At 43.2% G+C, this 25754-nt stretch overlaps 1 protein-coding gene across 9 annotated transcripts in view; it reads left to right on the top strand.

Annotated features, from left to right (window-relative positions):
• Positions 1–25754, top strand: part of FOXP1 (forkhead box P1) — a 375365-nt gene that overhangs the window by 338307 nt on the left and 11304 nt on the right. For 7 of the 9 annotated variants that reach the window (XM_036390832.2, XM_036390828.2, XM_054516004.1 and 4 more), the window contains 6 exons: positions 5579–5662; positions 14161–14362; positions 14454–14533; positions 15174–15275; positions 19943–20064; positions 22161–22230. In XM_036390832.2, the coding sequence (XP_036246725.1) occupies positions 5579–5662; positions 14161–14362; positions 14454–14533; positions 15174–15275; positions 19943–20064; positions 22161–22230 (660 nt within the window). The remainder of the gene's footprint in view (positions 1–5578; positions 5663–14160; positions 14363–14453; positions 14534–15173; positions 15276–19942; positions 20065–22160; positions 22231–25754) is intronic. The other 2 variants (XM_036390836.2, XM_036390831.2) reach the window with 1 other exon arrangement.

Genomic DNA, 25754 nt, shown 5'->3' with positions numbered 1-25754 from the left:
AGTTTGTATCTAATGATTCTATACCCACCTGGGGGGCTGGAGGGGGGCGAGGGGAATGTGGTCCCCTTCATTTGGAGTTGTTGCTACACGGGGGAAATGGTTGATGTTTATTTCCAAACGCTGCATGACCTGGCTTGTTTGGTGGTCTTTCATGTACTAATACTCTCCATGTTGTTCTATTATTATTATTACTATTATTAATTATTATTATTATTACTACTACTCTTTTTTTTGCCGTTTGTAGAAATTAATTTTTTTTTGCAAACTGCCAAAAGGAGGTAAATTGGAATATATTGAGTGTGATGCAAAAGTATGAGCTATTTGTGTAATTGCCTTTCCAAATGCTTCTGAGTCCTTTCTGTCTCCCTGCACCTTGCTGCTCTGGCTGGGTGGCTGTGACAGTGTGTCTGTGTGTAGGCAAGAGGTTAGCAAAGAAGGGGAAATTAAAACAATGTTGTACATTATATAGTTACCAGCTATTGAAAAACCTATTTGGTATGCAAGACAGCAGTGTAGAGATATATGGGAAGCCTTGGGCTAAGTACAGAAGATAATTACATTTGGAATTTTACTGAGTTAAGTCATTTATAGCTTCAAATAGTTGGAGAGAAAAATCAGCAAAACCACACTTAAACTTCTTGTTGTTACTTTTCAAGATAAGCATTTTTAAAAAAATGCTTTTTATCTTCTTATCTTACAAATTACCCTTTTTCTTTCATAGATATTTCCTAAATTTTACTTTCAGGAACATGCTGGTCATGACACTGTTTCACTATTAACTGAAGCAATATAAACTATTTTAATACAAGTTTTATAAAAATCAAACTACCAGTCATAAAATATCAGAGTCTTGCAGAAAATGTTATGAGAAATGGTCTGTTATTTTAACAAGTTTCTTGGGAATTAGGAAAAGAAAAATAAAAATCTACAGTCTTCCTGGTAAACTGAGATATGAGATAATCTTTCACCAAGGTGCAGTAATATTGAGGCTGAAGGTAAATCTAGATTCTTCAGTTACAGTCAGCTTGGAAAGCATTAATCCTTCTCTCCCACAGTCACTGGAAATGGAACTACAGGAGGATGCCCTGTGTTGGACAGGGACAGGACAGAGAGACACCTCTCCCTAAGCCCATGCCAATATTTTTGAAAGGTTTATCAGCAGTGCATCTGCTAATTGCTCTAAATGAGTTATAGTTACAGCTTCACACCCATTTAGTGCTACCAGTGCTCAGAGTCATTGCAAGGGAAGGCAGCATAAGGTCCACAGGACAAGACCATAATTTCAAAGTGGTGTGAGGCCAGAAGGTTCTGGATTTAACAATCATATGAGCAGGGTAGGTAGGTTGAACTGGAGGCCTAGTTTAGGCAGGAGTGTTGATAACAAAGCGAGGCCATCTCTGCATTGGCCTGCAAGGACAGGTGCAGGAGGAGCAGGGTGGTCCAGCTCCTCAAATTTACCTGAAGCTTCCCTCTTCTTCCCCTCCTTTCATCCTGTATCAGTCCTCTGATAGTTCAGAAAAGCCCCTAATGATGTGGAAGGATTTGCCCTCCAGTCCCTAGCTTGCCTGTCTGTGGCCTGGTTTTGCACAGAACCATAACAAGACAAGAGTGTGGTGCCCAGCAGTGGGGTGTTCAGTGATGTGGTCTGAGGACCATTGAGCTGACCCTCAGGCTGTGGAGCAGTTACCAACAGAGTGATGAGAGACCTTCTGCAGACTGAGTTTTGTGAGTTAGATAGAAAAGGGGCCCACAGCCTTTGCCCCTGATCAACAGCACTGGTGAGCAGCTTTGACTTACAGTGCACCTGGGAATTACCAGCTTCAGGGTCCAGGGCAAGATCTGCATTTCCCACCATTTAATGCATGTACAGCTCCACCAAAACAAATTCATTTCACCTGAGGGATATTCTTCAGGTTTTGAGTGTCATGGACCCAAATGCTATCGTTTTGTTGTTGTTGCTTATGCTGTTACTTTACTCACTATAGTTTTATCAGCATTAGAGATAAGTGTAATATCTTCTAAAGTAATTTTTAATCAACATTTTGGAAAGAAACAGGTCAAATCTGTTTTGTGTTTGATTGCAAATGGCCCTTAGCAGAAATCTTGAAGTTTGGTCTTAGCATTTCCATCACAAACATACTTCAAAAATCACAGGCAAGGTAGAAATCTTCTCACATTTTGCTTTGTTTAAACCATCATGACAAGATCACTTTTTGCCATTATAAATAGTGAAGATTGTGCTGCTGAGTAAAACACAAACACAGGAACATATCCCTGTCCTTAGCTAGTTGTTAGCTGGAATAGGATATCCCTTTTGCTACCTTTGAGGGGGAAAACATTTCAGGATAGCAACAGGGCTGTGATGAATCTAGAGAAGTGTCTCCTAATGGAAGAAAACGAAGGCAGCTGGCCATTTTCAGTGCAGTGAAAACGCTGCTTGGGCCTGTTTTCCTGCAGCATCCATTGGCACATGGATTCTAAACCTTTCCAGTGCACAGGCCAACCAAGCACGGAATGGGAGGGGCTGTGTTTTGGCTGCCTCTTGCACTGCCTGTGAGTGGCTTCCTTCTCTTTTGTCCTTGGTCTGTCCAAAATCCTGCTGCTGAAGTGCTCTCCCGTTCCTGTTGAATGCCCCCACTGGGTTTTCATTTTCCCATTCCTGATTCTTGTATTTATTTTTTTTGTCTGGTTTTCCTCCTGTACAATTTCTTCATCACCTGTATTTCTAATGCCTTTCCAATTGCTCCTTGGTCACTGCCTTGTCTGGACCCCCTTATGGCCTCTGCTTTCTGTGCTTCCCTCTCCTGCCTTTCCTACTGGTATAGTTTTAGGATTTAACCTCTCCAGGGCAAGCTGTGTGTCTTAGTGTCCACATTTGCAGGGCTTGTACCTTCCTCTGGATGTATTTTTGGTGGAACCGTAGCTAGGCACTCACATTGTACATCGAGGTGAAGGAAGTCTCACAAAATCAGGCTTATCATGGAGAACTGGATGGCTGTCTGAAAATTTCCACCATGCAGAGTTTTCCAAATGGGTATAGGAAGAAAGAAGGAAGCTTCAGATGGGACTCTGTTGTGTTCCTCAGGCCCATGTATAGAGCAGATTCTTACCTCCATGTCAGAACTGTCCTTGCCCAACAACATTATCAGTAGATCTAGAGCATTTTCCTGCCTGTTGACTATTAATGCCCATTTCTGGACCATCTGCACTCTAGTCATTGCCACCAGTGAGAATTTGCTTCCACCAGTGGCTGAGCAATCCCCCGTGGCTTCTTTTGTTTGACCCCACTGACCAGAGGGGCTACTAGTGACACTCTAGCTTTATATCACTACTGCTTCCTGACCTAAGGGAAAAACAGTTTAAAGAAATTCTTCAGATTTTTTTACTTCTCTTCAGTGCTTTGAAACCGAGAGACCTCTATTTTTCATAATTTAAACTCCTGCCTAACTGGGTGAGTGTTTGAATTCCTAGACTATGACAAAATGCTAGCGTGTGTCTGCCTGAAATGTCGAGAGGATCTTTAATAACCTCCATCCACCAGATTCAGCGTTAAAAGCATTGCTGAGACGATGAGTGGAAACACTACAAACAAGGACCTGGCAGTGGGAGGGAGGTGCCCCTCTCCCTCTCCCCTCTCCCTTTTCCCTCTCCCTCGCTATGGGGGCTGGAGGAAGCACGGCAGGGTGTGCCCTGTGCTGCCCGGTTGCCATCCCCTCCTGCTGCTGCGCCGGGGCTGGCAGGAAGCTCTCAGGTGCCTGCCTTTTATTTATTTTGGCTACGAGATGTTGTTCTTCTGCAGTAGCCTGCAGACCAGAATTTAATGCACAGATGACCCCGCCAAGCAGCCCGTGTGCCCGGAGACTGCTCGGAATGAGGGATTGCACAACAGAGCTGCGCCGAGAGCACCGCTATTTCTTGGCTTAATTTGTTTTGTATGAAGCACAGCAGCTGAGGGTGAGCCCTCTCCTTTCTCTGGAGAGGTTCTCAGAGGACTCTCAGAGGGAGAAGTTCCTGCTGCAGCACTGAGATAAGAGCCTGTTGCTGCCCTCAGCTCTCCTGTGAAGTGTCCAGCTCAGATCAGGATGAGATTGCAGATCTGCCATAGGTGTCAGGTTTTCTCTCTTGCCGTTGAGGTTTTTGACCAAAACAAGAGGAGCCATTTGAAAAGTCCAGTGACACCATTTTTTCCCTTTATTTCATTCCTGTCTTGGAAACTTCAGCGCCAAGTTTTATCCCATCATGGCACAATCTCAAACCCCTTGCCTTGCAAAGAGCAGGACAACCTTGGCCATAAGGCTATGAGTGGAGATTTATGATCAACTCTCCTTTTATATACACTTAGCCCCACTTTACTGCTACAAACAGATGACGGTGATAAGGTGGGCAGGTTATTTTAAGTTTTGCTGGAATGTGAGCACAGTTCTCCTCTTGGCACCAGGAATCTGGCTTGTCTAAAGCAAAAACTAAGCTCTGCAAAAACTGGCATTTGTAAGAACCTGATTCAGGTCCTCTTGGAAGCAGCAACCTTTATGTTCAGCATGCAGATTAACAACACCCCTTTTTCATTAGTATTCTTAATATCTTTCCACTGTAATTTTTTTTGAAGAGCAGCTGGAAAAAAGTCCCATTCACACATTGAAAAAAAATTCCTTGTTTCCAAAAATATTGAAATTTAGTGTCTGTCCAGTGCATTGAAAGGCTTTGGGAAGCTGACCAGGCTATGGATGCATACCAGTGATCCAGAGATTCCAGCTGTGTGGGTCTCAACCATAAAATACAAGAGAGCAGGGGCTTCACCCCAACTCTTGGGCCTGAAGTGGCTGATGTGAAAGGATGTGACAGCATGAGTCCTGTGGCATTGGGTGCCCAGAGATGAGTAGTTTGGGGTGATTGCTGCTGCTTTCAGCCTTTCCCACCCCACTGCCCTCAGCCAGAGGGATGCTGGCAGCTCCCACAGCAGGTCCTGCCCCATGCTCAGGGTGGCCCTGCTCAGGTGCCCAGCCTGGCTTCCCAGGGTGACCCACGGAGGGCTCTGCCACCTCCTCAAGTCAAATCAAGGTGCTTTTGGACCCAAGGCTTCCTGCAGAGCCCTGTGGAGGTGCCCCATGAGGTTAACCACCCCAGCTGTGCTCGTTGCATGTGCCACAATGCCTGTGGTTGACATAAAGCCACAGCCCATCTGTGCCACTTGTTCTGTGCTCTGAGAGAAGGAAAACGCATCCTAGACCCGCTGCCTTGCTTTCCTTCTGCTGAGCCTCCCGAGCTGGAGTGGGGCTGGTTAATAAACATGATTCACTGTTGTCTTTTAGCTGTCAAGGCTGGAGTGAAGCTCTTGGTGCCAGCAGGTCTAGCTCTTCTCACTCGAGGGCTAATGCATTTTGCTTTGGGAAATGGTGACACCCAGCACCACACATTGGCTTTACCTCACGAATAGCCCATATACAATTTCCAAACTACTCAGCAATAAAACTCTTCTGTCTCATGCCTCGGTGCCAGCTGTTTAATTAGAAATAAGCAGAGGCTGGGTTTTATTTGTACGACTAACAGAGGATATTTTTTTTTTCCTCTCCCCTTCCAGCTTGCAAAAGATAAAGAGCGCCTGCAAGCCATGATGACACACCTGCATGTGAAGTCAACTGAACCAAAAGCCACCCCTCAGCCCGTAAGTACTGAACTGTGCTGAAAGCAAAAACCAAACCTCACAACAAACCTCTCTTTCCTGTTCCCCACTGGAGCCCCTCCTGTGGAGCCTGGCCCATTTCAGAGCTGGGTGTGGGGAGGAGATGGGAAGTCAGGTTTTGTCATCCCCCTCTCTTCAGGGAGTTTCAAAGTCCAGTTTGGTTCCAAAGCTGATGCATTGGGCCTTTTTCTGGCCTCATGTTAGTCACTTTGCATCAGTCTGACTTGGATGAAATCTTAGGAAGTGTTAGGAAGGAGTCGTAATTAAATTATATGTAGTATATTTATTTTGCTTTCTCTCAGTCTGACAGACATTTACTGTAGAAGTGACTCTTAACTGCATGTTCTGATGATAATCACAGTTACCCGGTATCAGGTTTTATACTGTTGAAACTGAGAAGGGAAACCTCCTCTACCCCAGATTGCTCTTTGAAGAAGGGGGAGTAGGGGAAGCAAGTGGCTTTGCAGCCCAAGAAAACTCCTGGTTACCCTCAAACCCAAGAAAATCCCCCATCTCCTTCCCTGACTGAAATGACTCTTCTTCAGCTGTTGTTTTCTATCAGCCTCTTAATGCTGAAAATGTTCCTGGGAGCTTCCAATGATTATTCAAAATGGAGAGAGTGCTTTGCTTCTTGATTTTAAGATTTGTAAGATTTAAAGGTACACTGGCTTTATTTGATTTTGCTTTGAGTCATTGTGTGAAAATTAATTGAGCGTTGACAATCTATAGTTAGTACCAGCAATTTTAATCAATATGCAATGATGCAGCATAATGACAAAGTATTGGTTTATCTGTTTTGACTGATTTTTTTTCTATAAATAAAGCAAACACACACCCATATATGTGTGATTTATGGTGATAGAAATAAAAAGGAGTCAGACTATTAACCCAGCAAATATGGTAGCCTGCCAAGATGCAGTTGGTAGACAAAATTAATGTCTGAAACAGAACACATTACAGAGATAGAGAACATAAAATCATTAAACACTTCGCGCACACATTTTTACTAGAAAAGGATTTCTCAGTTTCCATGTAGTTGGAAATAAATGGCTGCAGAAGTGCATAGGGAGGCTACTAGATAGAAAATTGCAGGCTATTCAGTAACACTGGAGCAGATGTCATAGTCAACGGGAAACTTCCTTGCCTTTTTGGAAAGAGTTGAATGGTAGGTACAAACCCTTCCATTTAAGCTGTTGAGATGCCTAAAATTGCTTGATCTGGTGTACACCAGCCCTCTAGAGTAGAAACTACTGGCAGTGTCTGTAAAAATAGCATTCTTCTATTTCCTCACATCCATCCCAGCCCGAATGCAAATGCTTCAGCGCATTGTTGGCAAAGTGTGTAGACCCAACAGAATGGGGAGGAGGTTTGGTTTCTATAGCTCTTACTGGATTAAAAATTAAAACAGCGGAATAATCTGGGAGTCTCAAAGCACTCTGCCTTGAGGCCTTTCATAACAGCAGTGCCCCTCAGGAGGAAGGATTACAAACTGAAGGGAGGAAATCATCAGAAGGCGAGCGGTGTTTGGCAGGGCTGCTGGTGATCGATGCCGGGCCGCCGAGGGCAGGGAGCTCTGGAGGGTCTTGTAGGCTACAGAGATACCAGGGTGTCGCCATGAAGATTAGTGTTAACAGCTAATAAACAGGGAAAAGCAGAGGAGAAAAACCCGTGAACACAGGGGGAAAAGGGCTGTCTTGATTAGTATTAAAAATGTTTTACATTCTGGAAAATTATAGCTTTGTTGGGGACCTCCTACTAAATTTATTTTTAACTGCTCTATTGAAAATTCTGTACCACTAGTCAACATTATCTCTCAGTTGCTCAGCACAGTGTTTCTTTATTAAAAGAAATAGGCATGAATATTTTTGACTGAAAAATTAATAGCTTTTGAATTCATACACAGCAGGTTTTCTTTTGCAAAGAAGTCCAATATCGCTGCACAGCACTTCTATAACCATTTATTTAGAGTCCAAGTCAAACCTTTGACAGCTAGAGCAGTGTTACAAGCCAACATAAAGAACTCCAAGATGTAAACCAACAATAGGCAGTCTGTGTGAGGTTTGCCATTGTCAAATACATAGATTGTTTGGATTAGTTTATGTAAATGTACTGTTGTATTACCCTTTGGAAAAAAAAAGATCACATTTGTGTATGAAAAGTGGTTTCGTTCACAGGCAGCATTATAAATTCCTTATCCTTTAACTTACATGTTAGAAGTAAAAATTGGTGCCTGACAGGCCTATATTGTGTGGCACTCTGTTGTTGGATTGAAACTGCCTTCTTTTCATTTATTGAAATATAGAAAAATTTATTATAGATACCATCTGATAAATCAGAAATTATTAAAATATGTATAGGTGAAGCATTTGAAAATTAATTATAAAATGTAGAAGTATAGTGTTTTGCATAAATTGTGCTTTCCTAGTGAAAAAAATACACAGGCATTGCATAGACTCTGCTAGACCCTCGTCCTTTCAACTCAGTGGGATAGGACTTTGGTAAAAAGATCTGATGACCATTATTGCACTGCAAAGTAGTCTTTACATCCAGTAATTAATTTTTTTCTGCCAACGTAACTAATGCAAGGTGTGTGTTAGAACTAATATATTATGGTACTTCGGTAATTTTAAAGGAAAAAGCATCTGCAAATCCGAACATAGCAGTGAGTTGGGATTTAAAATTACAGCCTTTTCATGACTGAGGAAATGTTTTTACTCTGCTTAAAGGATCTTAATGCTTTTTTTAAACTATTTTGTTACTGGCAGGTAAGAGGGTACATGAGCATCTGTGTTAACCATGTGCCATTTGTAATCCACACTGACCACTTGTGCCATCTTTGCCTTCTGAGCTTCAGACAGTAGTTGAGTGTGTGGTGTTGGACCAGTCTGGACCAGCTGGACCACAGCCGAGTTTTCAGAGTTGTGCATCAATTCAAAACCCACCCAGCTCTGGGGAAGGGTTGCTTGTCTGATTTAGCCATGTCCTTCCATCCCATCCCCACCTTTGGGTGTCTTTAGCTCTTTGCAGTAAGTTTGAGCTTGGCAGGGGTGGTGGAGTGGCCCCTGCATTTCAGCCCACCAAGAAATCTGCTCAGTAAAGCTCTCTAGTCCTACTAAAGTCGATGAGATTTAAGCACATTCCTGTGTGGCGTAGTGGTGGTGGCCAAAATCATTGGCAGACTCCGTGGGCAGGGAGGTGCTGTCGGTGTCTGGTGCTGCTCCCCAGGGGCTGCTGGGCAGGCAGGAAGGGGTCTGGGGTGCAGGGGAGCATCCCAGGAACTGGGGCAGTGCTCAGGATCACCTTTAAAAACACCCAGCTTTATAATGCAAATCCCCAACAGCAGCAGTTCAAAAGAAAATGGAACTATCTCAGAGCTCAGCACTTGGAGCAGGTAGTGCTGTCCCATCCATGCTACATGAGTTGTTTTGGTGGGACTGAGGGGCCACCAAAAAGTGGTGTTGTTCTGACTGAGTAAAGTCAGAACAAAGCCATGAGATAGAATAAGCTGTGATGTGTTTTGGTAAGGTGAACTTTTTTTCAAGGTAAAAAAACAAAACCACAACACAAAAGCCGGAACAGCGATTTCTCAAGAACTGTCAATCCTGGTTTTTCTATTAAGGTACCCCCCCGACACACTGTTTTCATTGGTGTTAGCCATCAGCATAATAGCTTCAAATGGAAATGTGCTTTCTTCTGGGAGGATTAACTTGTGTCGAAGTTCATAGGAAGGGAAGGAGAAGGAAAAAGCATCAACCAACAAGTAATTCTTCATACTAGGTGCTATAACTATCTTTTAAAAATAGACACAAAACTTTTAAAGGCCCTTCTGGCACTTTAAATAAGATGCACTGTTAGATATCCCTTCTTTAATGTATTTTTTTTACCATAACCATAACAGTTATGATTGTTTTGAAATACTGTTTTTAGCAACTGTAATAACAAAGCATTAAAAAAAAAAAGTCTTTTAACTGTTGAGGTAATGACTGAGCATTTTAGCTGCTGTAGCCATACTTTATAGTTTGAAAAAATAACGATATGCAGCAATAAAGAGAGATTCTCAAGCACAACAAAAGCTGTTTTTATATACTGGTTTTCATTAAGTCTCACTCCTCAGCTTCAGTTTCCTTAGTATTCCTGCCAATAACAACACCTGCTAAGTGATTGCTGCCTGCCAGGCTCTGCATCCAATACACTGATGTGTCCAGGCTGAAATAGGGAGAGGAAGACACAGCAATGAACAAAGTTTTAGGCCCAGTATTCACTTTCTCACTCTCGCCCTCAATGTCAAGAAAAGGAGTTTCTTGTCTAAAATATTTCAGTCCCAGGAGTTCAGTGCAGATAAGTCCCCAAACCCAGCTGGGCCCAGAGCAGCAGTACCCATTGCAGGGGAGTCACTGGGTATGGCCTCACTGTGACCCTTAGAAACTTTTTTTCCCCTTTTTTAAAAGAGTTTCAGTGCTATTTCATGTGCAGCCACTATTGTCATGTAAAATATTTACACAAAAAGAAATCAGACTTAGTCCTAGTGGGAGAGCCACTAACTGGAAATCTGGTTTTCTAAACTGGGTAATAGCATGGGTTACCTCTGCCTTGTTTATATCTAAAGAAAAAAAGCAAATTGCTCTGTTTTCACCTTTAATAGGGAGACATGACTATTTCTTGAAAGGGAACGTTAATAATAAAGTCCTAAGCAGGATATTGAGCACTGAAACAATTACTGCAGTTATGAATGACCAAGTCAAATCAGTGTGAGGAAATATTCTAGAAAACCAAAACTCAACAAAGCAATCAAAAAAGTTCAGTGATTGAATTTCCAGAATTTTAGGACTTAACAACTGTTGTGAGATTTGGTGTGTTTTCTATTAGGTTTTTTTGGATTTTTTTGGGTTTTTTTTAATTATTATTTTTGGGTTTGGTTGTTTTTTAAAGGCTGGAGGAAATCCTCCCTCCCCCCCTTCCCAGGACAAATATTACAAAAACATTTTAACTCCTTGGTGCAGGGGTGAACTCTGAGTGCCCACATTGCTGCAGTGCAAGAGTTCTTGCTTGTTGAAGTGTTCACTCTGTGGCTTGGGTTCCCTCCCCTCTGCCAGCAGTGATACTCATCCAAAAATTACGGTATGTGGGAAACAGCCTGTGTACAAAATACCAATGCGAACAACTTTTCTAATCATAGTAACTTGTTTTTAAATAGCAAATGCAAACAGGCAGAAACCATGTAGAGTTTCCATCAGGAAAAGAAACCCTCCCAGCCTGGTCCCTCCCTGATCTTTGCCCTGCACAGTCATCCACAGCCGCTTCCACGTTTCTAATTGACGCCAATATTAAGATTTAATAGTTTACCATTCAGATTAATAATTCAAGATGGCAACAAAACCAACACCATTCATAATTTGTTATTCTGCTCTAATTCACAACCGATTTTTCAGCCTTGGCGCTATCGACGCAACAAAGGAAGCGGCAGCGAAAGGCTGTGGAGGGAGTGCAGCCCTCTCCTCCCTCACCCTGGCTCGGGTTTGGGGAACCCAGCTGGAAGAGGAGAGTGTCATCAAATAAAACACGGAAAACGGAAAAACTTCGCTAGCGATGGACAAGGTCGTGTTTCATTAACTTGTTGGTTCAGGCTCACAAATGGTCGTCGGAGGTGAAACGCGGCAGACTCGCTGCGTTCCAGCTTTTTGTTCTCTCTTTCCTCACAGACTGCAGTCATGTTTAATTTGGAAACTGGGCTCCTTTGGCAAATTAGCAATTAGAACAATTTTGTGGGAATATGTATATGTGTCATTAGGTTTCCTGCAAATTAATAGCGAGAGCAGAGGTCAGGCAGAAATTTTCCACTTGACTGCAGCTCCTCTGTTGAGATTTGGCACTTTGTTTTGGAACGGCCACAGCTGCTCAAAGCCACAGTCTTCCTTTAGGAACTGTCTTTTAATTAGTTTACCTCATAGCCATTATTACAAATATTACTGCCTCCCCTCCTTGAAATAAAATTACTGTTTCTACAAAATATTCCGGTGACATCTTGCACCACTGCACATTGATGGTGGGGTCACTTGGATGCAGCGTTTAATCATTAGATCACCTCCATAAGCATCTCCTAATTAGAGTCCTTACAATACAATTTTATCTGGTAATTAGCTGAGATTGGCTGCTTCCTCTGTAGCTTATTAGTGGCAGCCCAGCAGTGGGTGTGAATCACAGTGTCATTTGTCAAGCCTGTTAAAGCCCCCCCCCCTTTGCTCGTCCTCTTCTGTGTTTATTCCTCATCACTACCTATGCAGTAAAGCCTAAAGAAATTTAACTCGATTCAGATTCTTTAAGCAGGGAATGCTGACCTTTGTGGATCCTTTCTCAAGCTTCCCTAGTAGAAACAGATTAAATGTTAAGTTTTTACATGCTGAAAAAGGAAGGGGGCTCTTTTGAAATGGAGTAGTTGGGAGCCGTAATGATGAAGCAGGAGCAGTGATCTTTCCAACGGGAGGGCCCGGCTGCCGAGCCTGCACTGAGAAGGGCACTTAAAATTGATGCAGATTTCCTCACAGTTATTGGACTGTTAAAATGTCCATTTAGAAACTGAGATAAAATACAGTAGATTTAATTTCATGGTGAGACCTGTCAGTTGCACTATTATTATCATCACTGGTCCTTTTATCATATGTAATAGATGGATAGATGGATAACAGGGAGACATTACTATGTATATATGTCCCTAATCAGTGTCCTTAAATCAGGCCAGTCAACGAGCAGACTGGGTGGCACATGGTGGCAGTGCATGGCACCAGGGGTGTTTAAAACTCCGGACTGCAGGTAGTGGTTCAGGCTGGAGCAGGGATCAATACCTGCATTTCACCACCTTCACCATCCCTCTCTGTGTTCACACTCCCTGGCTTTGCCACGAAGTGTTAAATATTTCCCACTGGAGGACAAGGGAATTTCTAAGCCCCTGCAGGGAAAGAAAGGTGTGTGTTTGCAGGTCTGCTGCTCACCACCTTCTTCCCTTGGAGCAGCAGCATCAGGGCTGTGCCAGGAGTTTGTGGCTAGGGTTTCCCTCAGCTCCTTCTCACTGTCAGGAAGGACAAGCAATCACAATTTATCTTCCCTCAGCTGAGCCCTTTCTGTGGGCGATGGGCTTTTTGTGTTGGTATCCTCTCTGTAATAGTACAGCTCTTTATTTTCCACTACCTTTGTTTGGGATAAATCCTATTATTTTTTAAAAGAAAATTATTTGTGGCTATTAACTCATATGAGGGATGCTAATAGGAGTTTTCTTATCTGGTTACTTTCATACAAGGAAAATTAATACAGTGCCTTATGGATAAACATGAGATTTTGGGGGCATAGCTGCGTCGTGTGCCTTGCCTTCATCTCAGAGGGTTTAATGTCTAGCAAAAAAGGAATTTTAATCATGAACAAAAGTTGTAAAATTCTGGCCCTGTTAAATTCAGTAGGAATTTTGCTACCGACTTCAGTGGGGTCAGGATTTCACCAATATTATTTGTGAAACCGCCTAAGGGAAGGAAATGTGGAAGTAGTCAAAGGGCCCTTTTCTTGGTCGTCTTCCGTGATGTTGTAGTTAAGGGATTGGATTGTTTAAAATACTTCAGCAGCAGCAGCCTATTGGGATGGGGCATCATCTTTCAAAGGACGTTGTAGGGCAGAAATAAAGGGTTGGGGAGGATTGTGGATGCTGGTTATATAAATAGGTTGTGCATCGAAAAGAGTCGGGTTGGAGCTGGGTTTGATACCCAATCCTGGAGGCAGGTGTGTTTTACAGCCTGCTGTGGCATGCTGCCACACCAGTGGGGCCAGGCTTCGTGCAGGTAACACCAATGCCTTCCATCCTAGGAGGGAAAAACAGAGTGGTGCCACTCGTGCTGGACTGAATGCTCGCAGTATTTCATGCACTGTGATTAATTAAATTATTCCAGTGTTAACCTACTCTGGGCTTTGCTTTTAAAATGGATGAACAGAGAGGAAAAAAAAAGAAAAGCCGAAATGCTGAAGAGAGAGATTGTGTTTCTCCCTAGCATGTCCCTAGGAAAGTCTTGTCTTTTATTTTAAGCCTGATGCCTTCAATGAAATATCCAGGAAGACTGATTAGAAGCCATGCATAATGATAGCATGGAAATCAGAGAGGTGTGGGGTTTAGACTGTGAAACAATGAAACTTGAAGTAAAATATTAAAATGATCATGTACTGTGCGAGATCTTCCATTAAGATTTAGATAAAAATTCATGATTTGTTCTTTAGGCAGCAGGCTATGTTGCTCTGTTTTTTAAACCTATTTGGAGATGTATATATGTAATTATTATCTGTTTCCCTTTGCTGGCTCTTAACAGAGATGTTACAGCAGCACTTTGTGCTGAAGCTGCAGTGTCTGCTCATAACTGAGGGACGCTCCAGTATCAAGGGTTTCTTCTGCAGCCCTTAACCATCCAGAAATGCTGTTTGTAACAACCCCCTCGTCCTTCCCTCCGCAGCTGAATCTGGTATCGAGCGTCACGCTGTCCAAGACCGCGTCCGAGGCGTCTCCGCAGAGTTTACCTCATACTCCCACCACCCCGACTGCGCCCATCACTCCCGTCACGCAGGGACCGTCGGTCATCACTACCACGAGCATGCACAACGTCGGGCCCATCCGGAGGCGGTACTCGGACAAGTACAACGTCCCCATCTCTTCAGGTAACGGGGTTCTGCTGGCACAGCCCCCGCCTTCGCCCGCGGCCCGGCGGCGTTGGGCTGCGATGATAACAGAACAACTGCTCTTATTTAGCAGATATTGCCCAGAACCAAGAATTTTATAAGAACGCAGAAGTTAGACCACCATTCACGTATGCATCTTTAATTAGACAGGTAAGCTGAGCCAAACACACACGTCTGGATTAGGGAAAAAAGTATATCTCCCTATATGTGCTGGATTAAATAGATTTTCAAACCTTTGGATGTAAGCGTGCTCAAATGCTCAAACCTTTACTATAAGGGTTTTTAGAACCGCAATATATAACATAATTGCTTTTGATTAAGTATTACAATACGATGTGATTATTAGGAAATTCATTTCACACAACAGTGAAAATGAGCCTGTTTAAAGATGGCAAGTCAATTATCACAAGCTACAGTAATCTCTGATCCCTAGAATTAATCTGAGCTCTAAATAATTACTGAGCTTTAATCAGCTAGTGAAATGTTTTGCATTTCTCTTTGATTCTGCTTTATGAATGACTAATAAATTAATATTTCTGTAAGGAAACAGAAATAAAAACTCAAAACAATTAGATAATTCCATTTTGAATTTTGCCATTGAACTGTTAAATACAGCCATTAATCTTAGTTCATATTGTGAAAACCCTCCTTTCGATTTCTTGCTCCAAATCTCTTCTTTTTCATTCTTCCTTTCTTCCCTTTTTTTTTTTGTATCTGGCAAAGTAAAACTGTGAGCGTGTTTTGTACTGGTGTGCTGGTAACTGATCTTGCAATCGCTTTGCTCCACAAGGCCATCCTGGAATCTCCTGAAAAACAGCTAACACTAAACGAAATATACAACTGGTTCACGCGAATGTTCGCCTACTTCCGACGCAACGCGGCGACGTGGAAGGTAAGGCTGAGCCCACCTCCTGCCTTTGCTCTCTGCCATGTACCGAACAGACCTTGCTGATGACATAAATTGTCCCAACGTGGGGACGTGAAAAATTTAGATCGGCAGTTGTGACACGCGCCGGGTGCCTTATCTGCAGGAACAATTTGATATTTGGCAGAAAAAATTCCTCTGCCTTTGAAAACCACTAATTGAATCCCCATTATTGGCTTTTATGTTCTGTGATTATGCCATGAGTTCCTCTGTGTGGTTGCTACGAGCAGGGAAACTCAGGCTCTTCAGCCGGAACATATTAGAAAATTAAAAAAAAAAAAAGAGGTAAAGTTCTCGTGTCAGTAGAAGATATACTATTCGTCTTTTTAGCTATTCAGGTTTTAATCACAACCATTTTTTTCCCTAGGATCTATAGATCAGTGGATTTCTTTCCTCAGTCGATTGACTCTTAACTACATAAACAGCTGTTATAAACTTCCTCTCTGTTTTTTTTAATCACACAGCAAAAGCTTATTGAATTTAATATGCAAGAAGCAAGCTCCTCAATGAGAAATGTCTTTAACAGAAAAAGACGTGGGGTTTTGCACTTTAATTTCCTTTGATAACTGTAACACATACTGTTAGATGAGGGGTTTGGGGAGTTAATTTTATTCTGTATTTTGGGGGTCCACTCTCTCACTTTAAATATAGAATTTTAATAGTCATATTGACTTCTGAATCCAGTGCAATCACAAATGAATGATTCAAATAACTGGATGTTGTGTTGCTGTAAAAACTGTACCCTGGTGCTTGGAATCTCTCTTAATCCAGACAGCTCTGTTGTTTTTAAACAACTTCAAATGACCAGGTAGTATGAATAGGTCCCATACATGCTGTTCCATCAGCTCTTTCTGTTTTTCCTGTCCCAGCCTGCATTTAAGATTAATTCCTTCAGCGGATGGAGCTAAAATTGGTCCTTGGAAGTTAGCTTGGTTTTTAGTGGCATGGTTTTCGTTTCATTCAGACCCCAGCACAATTTTGTACGTTTTTAACCCTGGTCTAGAAGCTCTTAAGTTCAGGAAAACTTTCTGTGATTGCTGCTTTGATTCTTCCCTGCAGTTGGAAAACATGAGCAGTGTTCAACTTTGCAGCTTCCTTACTATCCAGAAAGGAAATTAACTTTCCCTAATTTAAGATCCTTTTAGACCTGCCTGTCTTTTGCTGCTGGAGTGCTTCCAGTAGGGCTTTTCAGCAGCTGCAGGTGTGGGTGCTAAAGTAAAAATCCTATTTAGTTCAGCAGCAAAGGGAAGTGGAGGGAGGAGTGGAAGAAGGCAGCAGGCAGTCCTGGCTGTATCTCCTGTGAGCCTAGTTTTGGGAATTAGCTTTTGGCATCCCAAAAAACCCAGTCCCGGGAGCCAGTGCAGATACAGAAGAACATCAGAGAGGCTGAGCTGCAGATTCTCAGGCTTGTGGAAAGGCACTGTGTGTCCCAGGGAGGCAGATGCCATTTGGAGATCCCTCCTTGGACACCTTGACCTTATGTAGGTGTCCAGGTCCTGCCTTATGTAACAGGAAGGAAAAACTTCACCCCCACATCCACCAACACCAGCAAAATAGACAACTGGTTGGAGAAGTGCAGGATTTTGTGCTGGAGACTGCTCAGATTTCTGCCAGCCCCCAGGAACAGCAGGGATGAAAATGCAGCTCTGGATTGGCATGACGGGAAGCCCACGGGGTGCAGAACGAGCACAAGGGGCTAATTGCAGAATCAGAATAATTTGAATATATATGTGCTGATTTGTGCTCACCTTCAGCTAATGCTTAGGGGGCATTTGGGTCACTGTTCCCCAAGTTTAGGGTCAGGGTTTGGTGTGGACAAGCTTCCCTGAGCCCTATTTCAAAAACACAATAAAGTGCAAGAATAGAGACCTTTAAAAACTGAACCTCTTTCCCAAAATGCAGTATGGCAGAGCCTGAGCAGTTATTAAAATAACAAACCCTTTCATTTACTACATTCAAGCATGTTCAGGGTAATTTTTCTGCAGAAGTGGATTGCATACAAATATTTTTAACAAGGTAAATATATAATTTTACAATAATAGCTCCTAATTTTTCTGTTAAGCTGATTGCTGGTGCAGCATTGTGAACTGGTTCTGACAGGTCAGAGGCAATGTCTGTTTGCTTATATTTTTTGGAGTAATTTGCTGGCACAGAGTCACAGCCATGAGGCACAGGCTGCAGGTGTGGCTCTGACACGTTGGGGTATTGTTCACATAAAACTGTTAGATAGCAAGTATCCAGAGGCAGGGGAAGCACAACAATTTTTTTTCTGGCATGAGTTCCTTAAATAAGTGATCACATGGAAAATAGAAAATTAGGGCAACACTTCATGGATGTCTTGTAAATATTCAACTTCTCTGTCTCAACATATCCAGCAAAGAGCCCTGTCCCACAGCCTTAAGCATCAGTTGCAAATGGACTTCAAGAGAACAAGAACAGTCTGTAAAGCATTTCTCCAACATTAAATTTATTTAAAGAAAAACACAAATATTCCTGCTCAACCCTGTCTTTAGAGAATATTTACAAACTCTGAGGACTCCCTTCGCTGGGCTTTGCCGTGTGCGTTTGATCAACTGCTGTATGAACCACAAGATCAGCTTTCACTGGGGGAAATAGCGTTATTATTCTTACATTTTGCTCCAGACTTGACAGTGTTCCCATTTTCACAGGAAACTGCCTGAGTTACCCAGATGTGGGCCGGCAGCCCTGTGTCGGGTTGCACTAGTGCGGCACCCACCAGCAGTTGCTGAGCTGGCTGATTTCAGCTCGTAAGGTGTGGGGCGTTTACATGTTTTTCCTCCACCTCAAAATCAGGGATTTTGCCAAAAATGTCAACAGTACTGAAATCTGGAAGAGGTGGGAGGGGAAAAAAAAAAACCCCATTAAAAAATAAGAGCAGAAAGAAGAAAATAAGGGCAGAAATAAGCAGGCCTGATGGACAGGTTGACTTTCTGCTAGATTTCTTCCTTGCTGAGAGGAAAAGCATATTTAAGGTTTATTGTTTCACCAGTTCAGAAGCAGATCGATGTGGAAAAGCTGAAGTGCCTGGATCAGGCACCTACAGCCAGAGGAGATGTGTTTGCACTCAAGCATCTGCTGAGCAACAGCAGTTCAAGCCCCAAATCTTCCACTCCTACCAGGGTGGGAGTGTGGGGACTGCACTAGGCATGGCAGGGAGTTGGAGGGGGAGCACAAGACTCTTTGTGTTCCCCTCCCAGCACACACACCACCGCCTCCTGATTTACATGACAAATGCTCTGTGCTACCCTTTGTTTGCACAGTGATTTAGACATTCACTACTAGAGCTCCCTTTCCCCATCCAGACCCCATGTTCATGAAAAAAAAAAGAAGAGGATGATGCCGGAAGGAAAAAAAATCGTCGTCTCCTGGTTGCCTAGACCCAGGCCATGTGTTTGGCTGGCTTTGTGCCTGCTAACGAGTCAACCAGATTGACTGAATCAATGGTGCCAGTGAGGATGGAGTTTGTTTGCCTGCAGATTTTCAGCAAATGGCTTCTTCTGTTTTTCCTGTTTCCCAAGCCCCTTTCAGCGGTGCTGGGAACAAGCTCCATGTACAAATTCCTATGAATTCCATGAACAATGGCTTTGTAGAATCATAGAGCCTTTTAGGTTGGAAAAAGCCTTTAAGAACACTGGGTCCAACTGTTGTTGAAGGGTATTTGCTCAGGAAACTCCTGAAGCAGGGGCGAAGCATAGCACTCCATTTGAGGAGTAACAAGGCTCTCAGCACCCTGGAGCAGGGACAGAAAAGCCAAGAGCTTGCCATGCCTTAGTGAGGTGTCTCATTGTGTCTCAGCACGTTGGAGGGGTTGGCCATGCTCATCCTTCCCAGCATGGAGCTACAGGGTGGACATTCAGGCGCTGGATGCCATGAGCACGGGTCCCTCTGGGTGATGAGCTGTGGGGATATTATCACTTTGTTTCAGAGAGCCCTCCTCATGTTTTCACTTGGCAGAGGCTCAGATCAGTCACTACAGTAGTCTGCCAGAAATAGGAGCCAACTTCCATATAAGAGCAAGCCGTGGAGGCAGGAGTTGGTGCCGGCTGGCCGGTGGGGTGCTGCCGAGGCCCTGGCCCGTGCTGTGGGTGTGGAGGGAGGTCCAGCACCTGAATCACATTAGCCCAGCTGTGGGAAACCGCAGCAACACCAGCTCCTGTGCCTCACAGCTAAATCCAGTCGACTGTACTTACATAAAATCATTTCTGTTCTTTCTAACTGCTTTCTTTTCCAGGAGGGGAGAAATTTCTCTTTGCAGGGCGTATATATATTTGTTTTGAAAAAGTCTTAAGAAATGTTCCTCTTGTGTTCTGTATGAAATGTGCTGTATTCTACAATATGCATGCTTAAAATTGTGGCTGTTCTCAGTCACTCTGGGGATAATTGATAAGAATAACGTGAATTTTTAATCTTGGGTTTAAGCTTTCATATTTATTTTGTCTTTGCAAAATAAGATGTAAAGAGCTGGGGAAAGCGAGCGGGTGCGGGGAGGGGAAGGGGCTTAACATTGCAAAATGAGAACTGTCAAGCTGACTGTGCTGCTGCTGTTCTTGGACAATGATGAGCATTTTCTCATGGAAGGTTTTTGAATGTTTTCTCTTTTATACTTGCTGCAGAATGCAGTGCGTCATAATCTTAGTCTTCACAAGTGTTTTGTGCGAGTAGAAAACGTTAAAGGGGCAGTATGGACAGTGGATGAACTAGAGTTCCAAAAACGAAGGCCACAAAAGATCAGTGGGTATGTCCACCATGTTTGAACTTCTTAGCCTAGCTCGGATCATGCTTACAGTTTAACGTAGAGGCTTTTGGCTGCTAGCTGGTGTTAGACCAACCACAGGTGGTTTCGCATTGTCTCAGTTAAGGGAAACCAAGACAAACATCTCATCACTACTGTTTGTATGCCCACCAGTACCCTGACCCTGCTTGCTTGGTGTTTGTTGCATCACATGCTAGTAGCTTTTAGGTGGCAATGCATATTAACCCTCACAAACCATTTGCTTATGCTTATTGCATTTTATTTTCTTTTTCCTTTTCCCTGTATTTGATGTCTGTTCTGTCCCCGATCCCGTGTCCCTTTGTTTCCACTTCATCTCCTTTGCTGCTGCTCTTGTCCCAGGGTGCCATTCGCACCAACCTCTCACTGCATAAGTGCTTTATCAGAGTAGAGGATGAGTTTGGGTCCTTTTGGACTGTTGATGATGAAGAGTTTAAACGTGGCCGTCATATTCAACGAGGCCGTCCTCGAAAATACTGCCCTGATGAAAACTTTGGCGAGCTTGTTGCACAGTAAGAGCTTTTACTTGCTTTAATTTTTTTTTTCTGCTGTTGCTTTGCTTTGCATGATTTACCCATCTCATGTAGACTTGCATTTCACAAAATAGTGTCATCACCTTTGCTGCTAAAGAAACTAAATTTTTGGTTGTTATGTGTATTTTGTGTGTCCTACTCTGATAATCCAAATGCCTGTAGTAAAAACTCTACTCCGACATGTTTGTTAAAGCATTTATTTATAGAGCAATGTAGACTAAGGTAATTATCCATGCTAGCACAGATATACTGCTGTAGACGTGTCAGGAAGACAGATATATGCCAGGAAAGGTTTCAGATAGTTTTAATTCTGTTATTTTCCTTTGCTTTATATTGTATGCTTTGTTTTGCAACTCCTAATCAGAAAATGTAAGGTACTTACAAGACAGAAATGCTGAATTCACTTTAATGAGTTTGAAAATGCAATGAGACCAGCTGTAAAGATTATCAGTAGGCCACTGTGTGCCTACAACAACCATGCACCAATATTCCTGGGCTTCCCAGAGGGATTTTCTTTGACCTTTACTCGAAGGCCATCTCTCCTGGACAACTGATCCTTGCTGGTCCCTGTGCAAGGATCTCAGTTAAGACTCTGCTCACCATAATTTATTCCCACGTGAATAAAATTAAGATAAAAACATGCCCAGTGAGTGATAAAACTTCTGGGGGATGTTTTGCATTGACATTTTTTTCTGCCCAGTTTCTATTTCATAATTTTTAATTTATTTTTTTTTTATCTCCTGATGAAACCAGTGATATTGGGATGCCTCCTAAAGAGAGAGCCCACGTGGTCACCATTCCTTTTCCTCAAATCTGGCCCCTTGTGTAAAGGTGACAAAAATAAGAGTCCAAAATAGCACACCAGAATACTTTTTACTAAAAATTGCCTTCAGGGCAGCGTGGTGGTTTCTGCCTGCCCTTGAGCCTCCATGCCCATGGGCTTCTTGGGGCAATGGTGTGGATAACCCTCGCCGTGGCTCTTGGCATAGCAGGAAATAACATGGATCAGATAAATCCTCTCTCATCGTGGTGCCTCCCTCCATTGGGAGAGACTCCCTCCCCTCCCCTGGGAGAGACTCCACTGCCAGCGACTTGGAGAGTCACTTGGATGAAGCAGAGTTTAAAATGTCCCGTGATGCTTTTGATCATTGCCTCCTCACGATGGACCTTCACGTGGTAGCGGGCTCCCAGACACGACGAAAATTGGAGAGTTTCTCCTGAACACAGCTAAAATGAGCAGAGATGCCAAGATGTGCCACTAACGCAGGGTAGTAGAACACATGGCGAGGTAACGTCAAGAGATAATGATGTTCCTTATTTAGTAAAGGCAAATATGATAACCATAGCCGAAAACTCAGATATTTTCTTTAAATTAAAAAAAAAAAAAAGAGAGAAACGAAAGAGAACTCATGTGGAAAACCGATCTCAGCTCTAGTTTTCTGGTGGGGGAGGAAGCAATACGTGCTTGAAGCGCTGGCACAGAAGTTGGTTGCATTTAACTCTCCTTTTTATGTTTTTCTTATGCAGTAACCCTTCTCTTATTAAAAACATACAGACCAGCCACACCTACTGCACACCTCTCAATGCTGCTTTACAGGTAAGATTAATGACTGTAGCAAATATGCAACAGAGGCGTGTGTCTTCCCCACTCATTTCAAAATATATTAGCCTTGCTCTAATTAGATATTAAATTTTAATTCCGTTAAACTTTTTTCTTAAGTGCATAAAGCATCATAGTCCCTGGAGGCAAACACATATCAGGCTGCTTCAGCATTAGCTAGATGCTTAGCATTTTGAATATTGTGGCAAAAAAATTAAAAGTTCACTTATTAATATTTATCAGCAGTATCATAATTTCCATCCTCTTATTTCAGAATTTCACTTGAGGCAAAAATACCACAAGTGTAATTACTCTAGCACAGCTATTAATGTGCTGAATGATAGGATACTGTGGCACGTGACCTTCTATTGTTCATGGCTTTAAAGAGAAAGCAGATCATTTTTCCCTCTTTTCTTTTAAGGGCTATTTTTGCATATCTTCCTATTGTTGGTAAAAAATAAACGGTGCAATTCCTATAGAAAATAAAAGATCATTTTTATTGGTTTAAACTGTAATCATAAGACAAAAATTCAGTTTTTTCACGATGCAAAAATACACAAAGTATGGGTGCAGAATTAATAACTTACAGCCTGGAAACATCCATGTCTCCAGCCCTTTTTCCTGTGCCCTTTTTCCTCTTTCAATAAATTCCTGAGTCAGTCTCAAAAACCCTAGGTGAAGTCAGTGTTCTCTGTATAAATCAAAGATACAAATATATTACCATACCCTGATTTGTAGTGGGGTTTGTGTGTTTGTGTGGGGGTTCAAACCTGGTTTATACGTTATGAATTAATCCAGGAGGCAACACCATGCATGGTTGCACCCCAGGTGGTTCTTGGGGTCACTTCTCTAGAAGTTCACTGATGGCCATGAGTATTTGCTTGGGCGGTCATGTTTTGTGGAAGGTTTAGCAGACTTCTCTTTTCATAACCAAGAAACAAATTATTAGGAGGAAAATGATGTTTTGCCTTCTAATTTTTTTTAGTTTATGCAGTAACTCCTGCAAAGCCCAGGAAAGCATGTTTAAATGAAGCAACTGTAAATACCATTCACTAGTAACTTATTTTCCCTTGAGTCTTGTGAAGTGTGATTTTTAAAGACTGCTTTGTCTCCTGAATAGTATTAAGATTACAAGCACATTTTACATTCATGAGGCTGAAAGGCAAAAATGAAATGATCCTGCATTTCTTCACATTGTTAACTATGTGACTAATTTCAATTAATATGCTTATCATATGGAACTGTTCGTGTTTTATTTCTGAAACACGTGTCGTTGTCGTCATCTCCATCCATTCTTGTCTTTTGTGATAACCTCCAAACTGTTTCCATTCCCCCACTTTTCCTGAGAGAGCCATGTCCTTGTGCCCCCCATAGCTGAGCTGATGGAGAGAAGAGCCTGGCCAGATGTGCTGCCACTGTCATCCCTCTAATAAATGGGGATGAATAATAATCATTGCACTGAGCCAGGTCCTCTTTTAGGGTGGAGATACACCAGCAGGTTCCCCACTTCTCCCCCTGCCATTGGATTTTGGAGGCAAAATCCTAGTGGGTTCTGTGGGGCTGTGGAAAGTCTAGGCAAATAATTTTTTTCCCCATATGCAGATGGCCACTGCCGAGTGGGCAGTTCAGACCTCACTTGGGCAGCAGATTCCTCTAGGACACAAGGCTGCCTTACCTGCCAGGGCCTACATTCAGTTAATAATTGATGGGCAGTGTTCCCCCCAGCTTTTGTGGGCTCTGGGAAGGTCTGCTGCTTGCACATGCCCATGAGCACCGTGGGGTCTGCACAGCAGGCTGTGTGCTGCTGGCATGGCAGGCTGTGGTTTCTTTTCCTGTGGGGTGGCAGAGCCTCCCCTCTCCTTCACCCAGACCCTGCTGACATCTCCTCTATCTGTTTTCCCTCATGGCCAGGGAGAAGAAGCAGCTCTCTCCCCCCTCTGTCTGTGGAAGGTATGGGGACTCCAGCTCTCACCAGTTCTGTCTTTTGCCAGTGGGTCATCAGGGGCTCCCAAAACACCCCCTCCCCTATTACTGTCTTCCTAGCAGATACTGCTTGTGTCCTACCTCTCCCCCAGTGAATTGCTTTACTGCAATTACAAGTTATCACTGTGGGTGAAGAACTTGAGTCATTATTTTGCCAAGTGCAGGAAATGTGAGCCATTCTTTGCATCCCCTAATCACAATGAGTTTGCCGGTTGTTGAATCAAGAAGATAAAAATAATCCTCCCCGTTAGAATAGCTTTTGTAATCACGTGTGACACATAGGGCTGCACATGGAGAGGTCAATGTAAGGAAGAATAAAAGGGGCTGTGCTCCTGGAGATGCTGCAGTGAGGGCTGGTCCTGCCCTCCCTTCCCATCCCATCTCCCCTCACCCTTTCTCTGGCTCTGCTTGCCTGGGTCAAACTGCTGGCTGGCAGCAAGCGAGGAGTTCTGTCCCACAAATTAGGAGCAGGCAAGAGTGTTTGGTGAGGAGTACGTTCACATGGATTTCCCTCCCATAGGCCAGGTTTGCATCACGCAGACCCAGCCCAATGGATTTTTTTTGCTTGGCCACTGCAGCCAGCTGACCTCTCCCCAGAGCAGGTCAAGTGCTGCCGAGCCAGCGTCTGTGGCTGCCCGGCACTGACACAGCTCAGGGAGCCATGGATGATGTCAGCCAGATCCAGCTGGGATGGGTGAAATGGTTAAATGTCCTTCCAGTCCCTGGGCACTACAGCCTTGGAAAGCTGTGCTTCCCATCCCTGTGCCTCCCTCCCGTTCCAGTGCCTCCCATCCCCATCAAACACTGGGCTCCTCCGGGGCTCGGGGTTTCTGCGTTCCCACCGCTGCTGCGCCGGGCCGGGACTGTGCTGTCAACATGAGCTAATGCTGACACACAGTAAATATTAGCAGGCAGAACGGTGGGAATCAGAAGGAAAATATTTAACAGTTCATTCTCTTCCTACAAAGATTTCCATTTAGAAAGTTAACTCCAGTGTGCCACTACACAGTGTTTCCTTAGAACAAAGGGAGAAATCAAAATAAAACAGTCAGATCTGTAACAGCTAAGGTAAGAATTGAGTTGCTGAGGTTTAAAAAATTCTACATGGAGTGGTTCGGCTCTCAGGTAGATTGGTGCAGCTCTGATCCAGTTAGCACTGATGGCAGCCTCACACATGTCCCAAGGAAAATCAAACTCCGTGATGCTGCACTCCTGCTTGGTGCCCGCTTACTCCAGTGAGAAGGAGTTATCAGCTGAGCCAGTTCCAGTTTTTTTCCCCATTTCATTAGAAACAAAGCCCAAACCTAAGCCACAAAAAATACCCCAAAGCCCCAAACATAATTTCATGAAGCAAAAATAGGAAAAGTACATTTTCTTTTTTCCAAGGTGTGTAATTCCAAATAGGGAATGGAAGGCTCCATCCTCTTATAAGCCAATACAGCTATGAATCCTTAAACCCAGATCTAACTGATGTTAAATTTCCCTTGATGGAACCAGGGTAATACCTATCAGAAAGTACAGTATTTAAAAGAACCTGT

This window comes from Molothrus ater, chromosome 11 (assembly GCF_012460135.2).
Source record: "Molothrus ater isolate BHLD 08-10-18 breed brown headed cowbird chromosome 11, BPBGC_Mater_1.1, whole genome shotgun sequence".
NCBI classification, from domain to species: Eukaryota; Metazoa; Chordata; class Aves; order Passeriformes; family Icteridae; genus Molothrus; species Molothrus ater.
Note: the sequence above shows the minus strand (reverse complement) of the source record. Positions and strands in the feature narration are given on the sequence as shown.